General features: G+C 38.1%; 3 protein-coding genes across 4 annotated transcripts in view; 1 reads left to right on the top strand and 2 right to left on the bottom strand.

Annotated features, from left to right (window-relative positions):
- The window catches only part of LOC125788965 (trafficking protein particle complex subunit 9-like), a 294,345-nt gene extending 289,017 nt beyond the window's left edge, over positions 1–5,328 (bottom strand). For both annotated transcript variants that reach the window (XM_049472933.1, XM_049472934.1), the window contains exons 1-2: positions 5,249–5,328; positions 2,104–2,702 (exon numbers count right to left, since the gene is read on the bottom strand). In XM_049472933.1, coding sequence (XP_049328890.1) covers positions 2,104–2,687 — 584 coding nt within the window. In that variant the 5' untranslated portion in view covers positions 2,688–2,702; positions 5,249–5,328. The remainder of the gene's footprint in view (positions 1–2,103; positions 2,703–5,248) is intronic.
- The window catches only part of eva1bb (eva-1 homolog Bb (C. elegans)), a 519,072-nt gene that overhangs the window by 261,765 nt on the left and 241,933 nt on the right, over positions 1–15,374 (bottom strand). The gene's annotated exons all lie outside the window — the stretch shown is intronic.
- fhl3b (four and a half LIM domains 3b) overlaps positions 4,413–15,374 on the top strand; it is a 47,844-nt gene continuing 36,882 nt past the window's right edge. The window contains exons 1-2 of the mRNA XM_049472939.1: positions 4,413–4,431; positions 7,993–8,068. The gene's annotated coding sequence lies outside the window, so the exon portion shown is untranslated. The remainder of the gene's footprint in view (positions 4,432–7,992; positions 8,069–15,374) is intronic.

Below are 15,374 nucleotides of genomic sequence, written 5' to 3'. Positions count from 1 at the left end.
GTAGGAGAAATGTTAATAGTATTTAATTCAATTATAATCAAATATAAAGGCTAAATATTAACATTTCTCTGCTTCTATTCTGCCATTTTCTCATCTCAGGTCTAACAGCTAGTCAGGAGCTAAAAAGCTAATTTAGAGGATAAAAGCTAATACCTGTCAGTTTGGAAAATGGAGAATAGACAATGAGAGACTACAAGCTAATGCTAGGTGGACCAAAGAAGGAACAACAACTGACCAGAGGCTATAAAACTATTTGCTAAAAAATTAAAAGCTAACAACTTTCAGACCAAAAATTAAAAGCACATGCTTGGCAGAAACAAGGGAGAACAACTGACCACAGGCAAAAAAAAAAACGCTAGGATCAATAGAAAACAGACAGTGGCTAAAAATGAATGGTAACCACACTGAATCAAGTACAATGCCCAACCAACTGTTTCTAGCTAATAAGTAGACAAGAGAATGACCAATGACCCAGACTAAAACCTACCTCAGAGGCTAAAAGCTAAAGCTAAACAGAAAAGTGTAGAATAAAGCTAGACTGAAAAGAAAACACTTGACATAGACTAGAAACTACTTTGGAGACTACAAACTAAATCTAGAAAGGAAACAGAACCCTTGAACCAGACTAGAAACTACCTTAGAGACTAAAAGCTAAAGATAAGCATAAAAGAAAACACTTTACCCAGACTAAAAACTACTTCTTAGACAAAAAGCTAAAACTAGACAGAGAAAGAAGACTGCCTGAACAGACACTAAAAATATAAACACTATGTAGATCAGAGAAAAAGGAATGCTGGAGCAGAGTCTGAAAACTAATTTAGTGGCTAAAAGCTTAAACTAGGCAGAAAAAAGAACACGACCCACAATAAAACCTACCTCTGAGGCTAAAAGCTAAAGCTAAGCATAAAAGAGAACAATTAACCCCGATTAGAAATTACTTCAGAAGCTAAAAGCTAAAGCTAGACAGAAACGTGAAGACTTGATCCAGACTAAAAATCTACCTCAGGGGCTAAAAGCTAAAGTTAAGCATAAAAGAAAACACTTGATCCAGACTAGAAACTACTTCTGAGGCTAAAAGACACTAAAATGACAAGACACTAAAATGAATAACAATACACAGATCAGAGGGAGTGCGATGCTGGACCAGAGGCTAAAACTAACTCAGAGGCTAAAAGGAAGGAGGATGTTGGTGCTTTGGAGGTTGGTGGGTTGATCTAAGAGTGGACTGAACTACCAGCTCACCTTTTCACACCCAACAACAGACTCACAGGACAGTATGGAGAAAAGAAACAGAGACAAATAAAACACCACAAACCAGAGAAAAGGAGAACAACTTAAAAACAGGAAACAGGAGAACCGAAAACACAGACTGGAGCAGCTGGAAGAGATATGGAATGAACTTTTCATACTGATTTTATTCTTATTTCCATCAAATAAATCAGACATATTATTCATCTAAAAGTGCAGAACCATTTTATCATTATTAATGACTGACTTCCACAAAATACTAGGAATCCCTTAGAGATTGGTTTCTCAGGGGGACGTCTGTAAAACATATTTCACACTTCTACTCAGTGATAAAACTCTTGTGTCCAGACTGCAATTGAAAAAACAGTGTTTTTAACACGGATCTCCATGGAAACACGAGTCTAAAGTGTAATCACGGTGTGCGGCAGTGGACAAATATCTATTTTATTAAACGTGAGCAGACGTAACTCAGAGATGTGGATCTGCACGGGACTAAAATTACCGAAGGACCACGGAGTTCAGAGAAAAACAGTAGATAATTCAGTCTGTAATTTTCTCAGAGGACGTCTGAGAAAAACACGTACATGATCGTTCTAGACGGGAATAAAATCACAGAGGAACCACAATAAAAGAGAAAATTACCACAGAACTCCCTGAGAAACTAATCCCATCTAGATAGCCATTACTAAACAGTACCCATTATTAAAAAAACTTTCAGTGTTATTGTTGTATATGAAAATTTCACACCATACCCACTCTGAAGAATAACTCTATTTAAATTAACTTTTCTGCCTCTTCAGGTGATCATGGATCTTTATCAGGTGTAAACAGGTGTAGCTCCAGAGCCAAACTCACCTGCTGTCCGTGTCCAACCCAACGAAGTCCTTCTTCTCGAAGGGAACACACAGGAGCGGGATTTTATCACCGGATTTATCAGTGGCCCGGTCCAGTCTCTTAGACTCCAGCACGATGAAGATGGACTCCACGAAGTCCTCCACCCTCTTCTCCACGTCAGGGCAGTCGTCGTAGCTGGGGTAGAAGGCCACGTCGGTGCGCTGCTGCTCGGCGATCTCCCCCTGCAGGCCGAACACCAGCAGGCGCGAGTCGTACAGTGTGGAGCCGAACAGCTCCTTCTGCCCGTGGAAGCGCTCGGACGTCTGAGGCCATTCTTTAGCCGTGGAGCAGCTGGTGACCGAGATCAGACCCACCACCTTACGGTGCGTCTGGAAGTCGCCCCACTCGTTGTTCTCCGGTGGGTAGTGGTGACGGTAGCGGATGAAGAGCGCTCTCTGGGAGTCGCGCACCGTCACCTGGTTCACGCTTGAGATCCGCTTATAAATACGAAAGAACTGGTCCTCCGGCACGATGCCCACCGGCTGCACCACCACCAGCACCGTCTGGTGATCTTCTGCACACTGCATGTAGTCCGGGACGCTCATGATGGAACAGGACGCCTGTGAATAACAAAAAACAAAAATTTAATTTACATTCTGTCTTCCAGTCCTGACACGACAAAAAATAATAATAATTGGTCGATATATAGTCCTAGAAACTATTGCAATATGATAACTATTGCAAATGCCCGCACAGAAATACAGAGGGTTAGCTAGCTCGTCACTAGCTTTAGTTCTCTTCCCAGTAACATTAGTGTGTTAGTTAACTCGTTGCTAAGGTTAGCTAGCTCGTCATTAGCTTTAGTTCTCTTCCCAGTAACATTAGTGTGTTAGTTAGCTCGTTGCTAAGGTTAGCTAGCTCATCACTAAGGTTAGCTAGCTCATCGCTAAAGTTAGTTAGCTCATCACAAGCTTAAGTTCTCTTTCCAGTAACATTAGTGTGTTAGTTAGCTCGTCACTAGCTTAAGTACTTCTAAAGGGAGTATTTTAGCTAGCTGATCGCTAAGGTTAGTAAGCTCATCACTAGCTTTAGTTATCTTAAGCTTTACTTAGGTTAGTTCTCTCCCTGGTAACATTAGTGTGTAACTAGCTCGTTACTAAGGTTAGCTAGCTCGTTATTTAGGTAAGCTAGCTCATTACTAAGGTTAGCTAGCTCGTTACTAAGGTTAGCTAGTTCGTTACTAAGGTTAGCTAGCTCGTTACTAAGGTCAGCTAGCTTGTTAGTTCTCTCCCCAGTAACATTAGTGTGTAACTAGCTTGTCACTAAGGTTAGCTAGCTCGTCATTAGCTTTAGTTCTCTTCCCAGTAACATTAGTATTTTAGCTAGCCTGTTGCTACAGCTAGCTAGCTCGTTGCTAAGGTTAGTTAGCTTGTTGCTAAGGTTGGTTCTCTCCCCATTAACAGTGTGTAACTAGCTTGTCACTAAGGTTAGCTTACTCGTTACTAAGGTTAGCTAGCTCGTTACTAAGGTAAGCTAGCTCATTTCTAAGGTTAGCTAGCTCGTTACTAAGGTTAGTTCTCTCCCCAGTAACATAAGTGTGTAACTAGCTTGTCACTAAGGTTAGCTTACTCGTTACTAAGGTTTAGTTCTCTTCCCAGTAACATTAATATTTAAGCTAGCCCATTGCTACAGCTAGCGAGCTTGTTGTTAATATTAGTTAGCTCGTTGCTAAGGTTAGCTAGCTCTTCACTAGCTTAATTCTGTTTCCCAGTAACATTAGTATTCTAGCTAGCCCATTGCTACAGCTAGCTAGCTCATTGCTAAGGTTAGTTAGCTTGTTGATAAGTTTAGTTCTCTCCCTGGTAACATTAGTGTGTAACTAGCTTGTCACTAAGGTTAGCTAGCTCTTCACTAGCTTTAGTTCTGTTCCTAGTAACATTAGTATTTTAGCTAGCTCGTTGCTAAGGTTAGCTAGCTCGTTGCTAAAGTTAGTTCTCTCCCTGGTAACATTAGTGTGTAACTAGCTTGTCACTAAGGTTAGCTCGCTCGTCACTAGCTTTAGTTTTCTTCCCAGTAACGTTAGTATTTTAGCTAGCCCGTTGCTACAGCTAGCTAGCTCGTTGCTAAGGTTAGCTAGCTCGTTGCTAAGGTTAGTTAGCTTGTTGCTAAGGTTAGTTCTCTCCACAGTAACATTAGTATGTCAGCTAGCCCGCTGCTAACATTAGTTATCTCTCTAGTTTACACTTATTGCTCCTTGTGTTTTCTTTCTAGATATCTGGAAAAAAATCAATTGTGGTCTCCGAGGTCACAATGATTCACGTAAACAAAAAATACAACTCCAGCAAGCAGGTAAAATAAAAACACTACTTAACATCGGACTATTTAAAATTAAAAGTGTTTATTAAACAAAGTTTAAGTCAATAATGTAATTATCATGACAGGCAAGCTGTCTTCAAATGCACATACAAGCATAAGAGGCTATTTAAAACTCCCCTAAGCATTTGCTGCAGATAATAGTGTCACTGTGCATCGCACTTTGCACGAGGAGAGGCTGTATAGAAGAGTAATGCAGAAAAAGCCTTTTATTAAAAATCTGTGATGTGATTTAAAGGGGGCTGTTCAGATGTTTTAGTAAAGAAGAATGATCAAAATACCTTCAACAAGAAGCTTCAACCAGACTCTTACTGGAAGCTATAGGAAGAGTTTTGAGGCTGTTATTTCTGCAAAGGGAGAATCTTTTAAATAATTGTCATTTTTAATGTTGGGGTGCCTTAAATTTATGCATCTGCCTAATTTAGTTTAAAGAATTATTGCACACTTTCTGTAAATCCTATAAACTTCATTTTACTTCTCAAATATCACTGTGTTCATCTGTTATATGATAACGTTATATTTATCTGAAATTGCTAATTCACACAAATACATTATCTATAATGGAAAATAATGAAAATAGTCAATGGTGCCCAAACTGTTTAATACCAATGTATAAATATGATATATAATAATAAATATAAGATAAATGAATAGAGCTGCAGTGTACTGAGAGGCTCCGCTCTGTAAACCCGGCTATATCAGCCCCTGCCCGCCTGCAGGATCTGCAGTACAGCAGCGAATTAATGTAATATATAGTATTATTACTGAATAAAGTGAATAAAATTAAACTTACAGCTCGATTTCAGTATAAACAGCTCCAAAACACACCACTCCTCCTCTCCGGATCTCTGTTCCTGCCTGATCACTGGCCAGTCTACTGCCCCTACAGGCCCGGAGACACCAGGGCGCGTCCCAAACCGCTCCCTACTGCACTATATAGGAAGCGACTAGTTAGTGTTCTAAGAAAAAAATAAGAATATCACTGAAAAGTAACTTTATTTCAGTAATTCATTTGAAAATGTAAAAATCATATATTATATAGATGTATTAAACACAGAGTGATCTATTTTAAGCGTTTATTTATTTTATTGTTAATGATTTTGGCTTACAACCAATGAAAAAGAATATTATATACAGTAAGACCAATTGGTATTTTTAGCAGTGTGGGCAGTGTGCCAAGTCCTGCTGGAAAATGAAATCCACATCTCTATAAAAGTTGTCAGTAGCAGAGGGAAGCATGAAGTGCTGTAAGATTTTGTGTGAAAACAAAACTGCACTGAGTTTAGACTTGATAATAAAACACAGTGGATCAACACCAGCAGATGATCAGCATGTCTCTCCAAACCATCACTGATCATCAGTACATTTTACATTTCATTTAAAGTAAATCAAGGGATCAGAGTCTGGAGGAAGAGTGGAGAGACACACAGTCCACAGTGACTACTTTTATGGAGATGTGGATTTCATTTTCCAGCAGGATACGCTGCCCACACAGTTAAAAGTACCAATTGGACTTATTATATAATATTCAAATTTTCTGAGACAATGATTTTTTTGTTTTTTATTGTCTGTAAGCCATAATTATAATCAACAATAAAATAAATAAAGGCTTAAAATAGATCACTCTGTGTTTAATACATCTATATAATATATGAGTTTCACATTTTCAACTGAATTACTGAAGTAAAGTAACTTTTCAATGATATTCTATTTATTTAGTTGCACCTGTACACACACTCAACTGTGTTTTACAGTTTTTTTTTTCCAATTGTTAAAACACAATTTTGTGTTTTAATTATTATTTTTTTAGAGAATATGATTGTCTCTGGTTGTAATGCTGTTAAAGTGTCTGTAGATGTCGCCAGTGCTTTTATAAACAGGAAGCTCATATCAGTTTAATAGATGTTAGTCGTCTGATCCTTTCTCCTAACGTTTCTAAAAAAGCTAAAAAAAAAAAAAAAAAAGATGAACAGCATAATAGATGCTCATTTGATGACATATTAATTACACTGTGTTAGTTACTTTATTTGTAAACAAGAGTTTTTGTAACTATGTTTATATTGTAGTTTTAGGTATATTACTTATATAATAAGTTATTGTATAGTATTGGTGCACCCTATATTATATTAACATATTAATAAAGAATAAAAAATCGTTTAACTTTGTTTGAAAGTTTTCAATTAATATTGATTTACAACTTCTGATTTCAACTCATTGCTAAATATAATTTGAGAAAAAATAATAAATAATACCGCCCCCCTGCTGACGTCTAACCATCTGCATCTCACCGTTATCAAAGGCACACTGCTCAGCCCAATCAGCTCTCCCTCCAGCCCCGCCCCTAAACCCATACATCAACCAGTGCCCCTCCCAAACTACCCCTCCCTTTTTTTTTTTTGCATTTTTCAAATTAGCAATTTGAGTTGAGTTATCCTTTAAATTGTTCCAAAGTCTTTTTTTTCAGTGTATAATATCTATTAATTTATTTTTAATCTGAAACTATCTGAAACTAAACTCAACTAGCGGTGACACTGTGGTGAGGTCTATTGTTATATTAATTATAACTGCATCAGTTTATGCATTTTAACTGTACTGCATTATATTACGGTATTGACTGAGTAGTAGCTATCGGAAGAACCTCTACAGGCTCCTCCAAGAATGTTCCCAAAGCACTATCCGGACGGGATTAGTTTCTCAGGTAGAAAAATGTGAAAAATATTTTACACTTCTACTCAGTGATAAAACTCCTGCATCCGGACTGCAATTGAAAAAAAACAGGAGGACCAGTGAGTTTTTAGGCTTTTTTCTCAGTCACATGACATTCAGGCGTTCAGTAGCTCCTCCATTTCCACTCGCTGTTGTGTTTTTAAAGTGGATCTCCATGGAAACGCCCACCCAAAGTGTAATTACGGTGCGCGACAGTGGACAAATAGCTATTTTATTAAACGCGAGGAGACGGAACTCAGAGATTCTAAAATCCTAAAATTACCGGAGGACCACGGAAAAACAGGAACATGGTCTTTCTGGACAGGAATAAAATCACAGAGGACCCCATATAAAAGAGAAAAATACCCCAGAACCCCCTGAGAAACTAATCCCGTCTGGATACGGCTTAAGTGCTCTCAGATTAGGCACCTGTAAGAACTTCTTGGGTTCCTTCTACTGGGTTCCTCAAAGAAGTCATTTAAATAAAGGGTCCAATAGAATGTAATGATGTTTATAAAGCTGTTTGTAAAGACTGTGGACCATTTATATCCTTTTATTGGAGTTTCTAAGGATGTTCTTCAGTATCTTGTCCTGTATATCATAATGATGAAGGACGTAATGAAGTGTGTGTGTGTGTGTGTGTGTGTGAGACAGAGAGAGAGAGAGAGAGAGAGAGAGAGAGAGAGAGAGAGAGAGAGAGACAGATGACACAGTGACAGAAGGGCTGTTACAGAGGGGCGGAGCCATGTGACTCACAGTATCGCCCAGCTTACTCTCACACACTCTCTCATTCACTCACACTCTCTCACACACACTCTCACTCTCACACAGGCGTCTGGCTGTGCTGGTCCTCCTCCAGTCTGGGTAGAGAAGAGCTGTGAGCATCAGCAGGACCCCCAAACACACGGTAAGACCCTCCACCACACCCTAACACACACACACACACACACACTGTGATTTTGCTATTTATAGGTTTATGTTTGAGTAAAATGAACATTGTTGTTTTATTCTATAAACTACAGACAACATTTCTCCCAAATTCCAAATAAAAATATTGTCATTTAGAGCATTTATTTGCAGAAAATGAGAAATGACTGAAATAACAAAAAAGATGCAGAGCTTTCAGACCTCAAATAATGCAAAGAAAAAAAAGTTTATATTCATAAAGTTTTAAGAGTTCAGAAATCAATATTTGGTGGAATAACCCTGTTTTTCAATCACAGTTTTCATGCATCTTGGCATCATGTTCTCCTCCACCAGTCTTACACACTGCTTTTGGATAACTTTATGCTGCTTTACTCCTGGTGCAAAAATTCAAGCAGTTCAGTTTGGTTTGATGGCTTTTGATCATCCATCTTCCTCTTGATTATATTCCAGAGGTTTTCAATTTGGTAAAATCAAAGAAACTCATAATTTTTAAGCGCTCTCTTATTTGTTTCAGAGGAGTATAGTATTATGATGATACAGGTAGAGTGTTGTGTGTTGTTTCTGGTTCTGAGTGTACAGTGTCAGTGTGAGAGATACAGTTTAAACCCTGCAGTGATTCAGATGTTCTGATCCAGTCTGAGGGGAGAGTGGTGGGGGGATGCTGGCCCTGAGGGTCCTGCTCACACAAGAAGCAGGAAAAGACAGTTATTTTTGTCTTGGCGGACGGAATTTCTGTCACTTCCTTTCTTCTATCTCTCTCTCTCTTTCTCTCTCTCTCTTTCCCTCTTTTTCTCTCTATGGCTCTGTCTTTCTCTCTCACTTTCTCAATGCCTGTTCTCTATCTATCTATCTATCTATCTATCTATCTATCTATCTATCTATCTATCTATCTATCTATCTATCTATCTATCTATCTATCCATCTATCTATCTATCTATACCACTCTCTACCTCTACATCTCTTTCTCTCTCTTACATTTATATATCTATCACTCCCTACCTGTTTCTCTCTCTACCACTCTACCAATCTACAGCTCTCTCTCTCTCTCTCTCTCTCTTACTCTATATCAACTTATATTGATAATTTTATATTGCCATAACTAAACCAGAAAAGCACCTTCTGTGTTTGGTCTGTTTCTGATGGTAGATGCTGTATGTTGTGGTGAAACCTGTATCTGTACTAGGGGTGGGCAATATGGCTCTAAAATAATATCACGATATTTCAGGGTATTTTTGCGATAATTATATACTTGGCGATATAGGAAAACTAAAATAATTCATTCATTTCAGGAATATAGTATAATAGTATAACAGCATAATCATAATGTGGCAAAATAAATAATATAGCATAAAATAATATAATGCAGCAAATAATATTGCAGAATATTTAGTGCATGCATATAAACTGCAAACTAAAACAACTATACAATAAATACACCTAAAGCTTCACAGTAAATAATAGACTACTTTTAAGACAGAACAGCCCTATTATCACAATATGGATTTTTAATATCATGATATTTCTGTGTCACGATATATTGTATATGATATAATATCTGTACGTTGCTGAAAGATTCTTCACTCTTCTTGTGGTTTGCTGATCTTGGGCTGAAACTGATCTGGTTCATGTTATCAGGTGTTGTATTTGGACGTTATTTTTTTCTACAGGTTCACGACTGATTTCTAATAGTTCTGAGATCTTTTTAAAACTCTTTGCAGACTGAACTGCATCTACACTATTCTTACTATTGTAGACTATTGTAGAGTGCTGGCTGTGATTAGGCTCTTTAAGACAACGTTAAGGCTTATCAGGCTAATCACTGCACTAAAAACTGATGATTAAATCATCGACACAACCCCATACTTACCACACTTATCACACTCCAGCCCAGTAAACTCACCCCAGCACTCTGAGTGCTCAAATTATTTCATACACTGCTGATATTGCATGAATGAGGCTAGAGTACTGGTTTTTAACAAGTGGGCCGCAGAGCTAATTCAAAGGGGCTGTATTCCAAATAGAAAAAGAGCCATGTCATTACTGAAGGTCTCAGAGAGCTATTTTTGGTCTGGTCAAGGTGATTTATGCACTTCAAAATCAAACTATAGAATAATGCCTGAGGTTTAACCTCTTAAAAGAAGCTGTGTCCTCATATAGAGACATTGCAAAGACACTGCCTCTTCCATCTAGTGCTCACAGGGCAACATTATACTCAAATGATTAAAAAGACAAGGTGTCGGGAATCCCAGTCAAAGGTTTCTACAGCCAGTCCTGACTGAAACATGGGCCAATTTTATCCAGTTTCATCCAATTTTATATGTAAAGCTAGTTTATTCACTTACTGTAGAAAGCAAATAATTTTGTTTGGAGTATTTGGGTCCTTTTGATCCCAAATATCAAAAAATGAATAAATAAATAAATGATAAAATAAGCTCACAAAATAAGGTTCACAAAACCAGCTTCCTGTACATATGAGTTTAGTTTTTAAACTAGTTTGGTCCTAATAATCTCGAAAAATCTAGATTTTAAATAAGAAAAACTTCTTACACATCCTCTTTAACCATCATCTTCCTCCAGACTCTGCTCCCTTGATTTACAAATGAAATGTAAAATTTACTGATGATCAGTGATGGTTTGGAGAGACATGCTGATCATCTGCTGGTGTTGATCCACTGTGTTACTTTTATGGAGATGTGGATTTACAAATAGGTCTTATATATAATATTAAAATTTTCTGAGAGACTGATTTTTGGGGTTTTTATTGGCTGTAATCCATAATCATCAACAATACAATAACAAAATAGAAATAAAATAAATCACTCTGTGTGTAATACATTTATATAATATATAAGTTCCACAATTTGAACTGAATTACTAAAATAAAGTCACTTTTTATGGATATTCTATTTTTTTGAGATGCACCTGTAGCTTCTATGGCACTTGGCAAAAGTCATGGGACACTATGTTAGTTGCTACATACTGTACAATAATCAATATGGATTAGATTGAAAATCTTAATTTTCCACGTAATTTCCTGGCTTGTTTCACTGTTTTAATGAAATAGGAGTTCATAACTCACAGTGCTATGGGTGCATCTGACCTCAGATCAGCTGAAGTTGACTCTGCTGTCGGTATCAGGCCTTAAAGGGAAGATCTAAGCCCTGCATTCTTACAGTAGAGCGGTGGGACGCTCTACTGAAGACAGATGAGTTTTAATGCGGCTAGTAAACGACAGCACGCACAGCCTTGGAGCTTTTCATGCAATATAAACATATTATTAAACAATTTTTCCGCTTGAGCTGCAGCAGTGTTTACTCGCTGTGTCCACAGAGCTTTCTGGAAAGAATCTGGATTACGCATACGCACAATTGAGGGGTATAGTCATGTGGGGAGCCGCGGATCAATAAATTACAAACTGCGTCTGTATTCCCTGGCCACTTTATCGGAAACCCCTGTGCTGTAGCTTCACTGTTGGTCGAGCTAGTAGTGACACAGAGCTTGAACTCATTGAACTGTCTTTACTGTCAAGGAAATGATTTCTACCAGATTTTAAAGCAGTACTGTAGGGATTTGAGTGGATCCCATTGCAACAAGGCAAGCAACCAATCAAATTCCTCGGGCCCCAAGCTGTCCTGGGGCCCCTAGACAATGACGGGCTATTAATCGATGACAAGCTGTCTGAGCACCCTTTTAAATTCTGTGACAATCAATGCAGGAAAGTACAATGATGCTGTTATCAGAATCCACCTCAATGGGGCACCTCCCACTAGTTACTGCTAAACAGTAACCAGCCAGCCAGGTTTGTCAGTCCTGCATCCGGCAAAAAATTCAATTTTTCTTGAGGCCCCGAAATGCATTGAAACTGCCAAATAATCTAATTTTGCTTCAACCTAAAGAGGTGATCTTGATCTGGATCAGATGAAACATTGGCTGGTTGGCCTGCAGTGTGAAAACGCTTTACTTTCTATATTTTTTCCGACTTTCTGACAAATTATGGGACATTGAGTCAGGCTATCGTCACCCATTGAACAATAGAAGAAGAAAAAGAAGAGGTGTTGTGCCAAAATTCAACTCCGCTTTGGCGATGTGCCGGAGCATCATGCACCAGTATGGGTACAACAGATTACAGTGCTGGTGATTCTGTATCTACTGTAACTGTAGAATAACACTTACTGTACATGTACAGTACATGTTTGTGTGCTTTGGGTCATTTTCCTGCTGCAGAATCCAAGTACTCCTGGGCTTGAGGTCACAAAAAGATGGCCGGATATTCTCCTTCAGGATTGTTTGGTAAACAGCAAAATTCTTGCTTCCATCATCAATTACAGCAAGTTATCCAGCAGCTCCAGAATAATCACACACAAACACAAACACACACACTACCACCACCATGTTTTACTACGTTCAGTACGATTATGTTTTACTGAAATTATGTGTTTTATAGTTTTACACCCGATGTTACGGAACACATACCTTCCAAAAATTTCCACTTTTGTCTCGTCAGTCCAAAGGATGCACCTATAGTTGAAGGGAGTAAGGTTCTGGTAGAGGGCAGAATTTGGCACAACATCTGGAATGGCAATAATGATGAAAGTGTGAAACCAAATCATTACTGGACAAGTGTACAGATTACAATACAACAAAAGTTGGTTTGGACTAATGCTCTAAAAAAGGGCAGAATTGTTGTTCATAAACTAAACTTATCCCAATTAATAAAACAGTACAGCACTTAGTAAGATGTCTTAAAAAATATATCATAAATAATGAATTAAGACATTAATCAAGCAACAACCACTGGTTTAAATTAGTTAATTACTTAAAATAAGGTCCAAATCTTATTCGTACAATGCTTAATAAGACAACGATTCTTATCAGAAAAAAAAATAAGAGAAAAGAGAATTTTTGCTGTGCATGAGTGTTTTTTCTATAGTTTCTTCATTTTTAAGAATGTATATAACTGGTATTTTGTATCTGGAGTTTATAGCCACCGCCTGCTCTATTTATACAGGCTGTACACAAACACAGTCAGAGCAGATCCAAATCCACAGCCGTCCAAACGCTGGAAGGGCTGTTTTAATAGCTGGATCAGCTCCGTTACACAACATCACCGTTTAACACCAGCATGCCTCTGCTGTTCTGCTGCGGGAGCTGCCTATCTCAGGACAAACTCCAGACAGCGCTGGAGGATGAAAGTGGGAGTTAGAGCCGGGGCGCCAGAGATTTTACACTGCAGTTACCCTTTACTATTTACAGAGCATTGTTATCCTGCGTTTAAAACACCAATAAACTCCTCAAACTCCACGCCAAACTGTTGCCTGAATAAACCTGATTCCAGAACCTAAAAACGCCTTAAAAGACATTTTAAGACAAAACAAGGGGCTCCGAGTGCTCCAGCACACTGTGATCAGAAGATTATTGGTTCAAATCCCGGTCATGCAGCTTTCTGTCAGCTGCCGGAGCCCTGAGAGAGCACAATTGGTCTTGCTTTCCTCCGAGCGTTAGTGCTGTGATGCTACTCGGTAATGTTGCATCAGCAGCAGTTCAAAAAGAGGTGGAGTCTGACTTCACATGTATTGGAGGAGGTGTGTGCTAGTCTTTACACTCCTGGTGTTGGGGCTTCACTAGTGATAACCTCATATTAGAGAGACGAGAGACTCGTAGCTTTATAAAGGGAAATGGATGAGTTTGTTAGCAGCTCATATGTGGAGCATCTTTTGCTGGAGTGGAGAAACAGTAAACAGTTGGTCTGAAGTTCATGCTCAGGTCCAGGAGGTGAAAAAAGGACAGGCGGTTTGCTTTTGCTGTTTTTGCAGCTATAGCTGCACAGCTGCACCAAGAGATGCAGTGTGGGTGCGAGAGAGAAGCACGTAGCGCTAATGCTAATGCTAATGCTAAAGCGTAAAAGCAAAAAGACGGATGAATTCAATTCGACCATTCACATTCATAATGCATGTTAATGAACTGGATACATATTCAATTTAGGACCACATATTAAAGTGGTCCAGATCTGATAAAAAAAAACACATTTGGCACGTTCACACAGCCGTGAAAGTATCTGATCTGACCCACATTGAGAAATCTGGAATATAATCAAGAGGAAGATGGATGATCACAAGCCATCAAACCACCAAACTGAACTACTTGATTTTTACACCAGGAGTAAAGCAACATAAAGTTATCCAAAAGCAGTGTGTAAGACTGGTGGAGGAGATGATGCCAAGATGCATGAAAACTGTGATTTAAAACCAGGTTTATTCCACCAAATATTGATTTCTCAACTTTTAAAGCTTTATGAATATGAACTTGTTTTCTTTGAATTATTTGAGGTCTGAAAGCTCTGCATCTTTTTTGTTATTTCAGCCATTTCTCATTTTCTGTAAATAAATGCTCTAAATGACAATATTTTATTAGGAATTTGGGAGAAATGTTGTCTGTAGTTTATAGAATAAAACAACAATGTTCATTTTACTCAAACATAAATCTATAAATAGCAAAATCAGATGGTGATTGATGGTTAAAAAAAAATCTAATTTAACTGTAATTTTATAATAAAAACGATGATGTTAAAAAAATTAAAATAAGAAATCAGCACTTTATAGGATGTATAGCGATGCTGGATTCCTCCAGCCTGAATTCTGTCATACTTTTCCATCCCCCTTTTCCATCCCTCTTTTCTATCTCTCCATCTAAGAGCATGATGTCACATTAGCGTACGGCGCTGAGCGCTGGTTTCCAGGCCGGGTGAGGGATTTTGGCAGCGGGGGGAATAGTTTCCACTCACGTCCCGCAAACACGTCCCCACTGAGCCTGAACAGGGGGGTGTGAACAGGGCATTCTGGGTAATCAGCACATAGCTGTATGCTGAGTGCAGTAATTGGCGTATTAAAAAGGAATTTTTCTTACTTAGTAATCTGTGCCTTGTTTTTTGCATTTTTATCATACTGATATTTTTAAGATTATCAAACAAACTTTAATATTAAACAAATTTAACCTGAGTAAATATAAAAACACTTTAAAAAAAATATCCAAACCTTTTGTGAAGAGGTGTCAAATTCACTACTAACCACAACCAGACCTGATTACTGATTCCAGACCTGTAGAATCAATAAATCACTTAAATAGAATCTGTCTGACAACATGAAGCAGATAAAAAATCTCAAAAACAACACATTATTACTATACCCCCATCTGAAGAAACTCAACAACAGATAAAAAATCATTGATCATCTATCAGTGTGGAAAAGGTTATAAAGTCTAAATTTCTAAAGCTTTGGGATTCCAGAGAA

The sequence above is a fragment of the Astyanax mexicanus genome, unplaced genomic scaffold (assembly GCF_023375975.1).
Source record: "Astyanax mexicanus isolate ESR-SI-001 unplaced genomic scaffold, AstMex3_surface scaffold_31, whole genome shotgun sequence".
Taxonomy (NCBI): Eukaryota; Metazoa; Chordata; class Actinopteri; order Characiformes; family Acestrorhamphidae; genus Astyanax; species Astyanax mexicanus.
The sequence above is the reverse complement of the archived record's forward strand: the minus strand, read 5'-3'. Positions and strand labels throughout refer to the sequence as shown.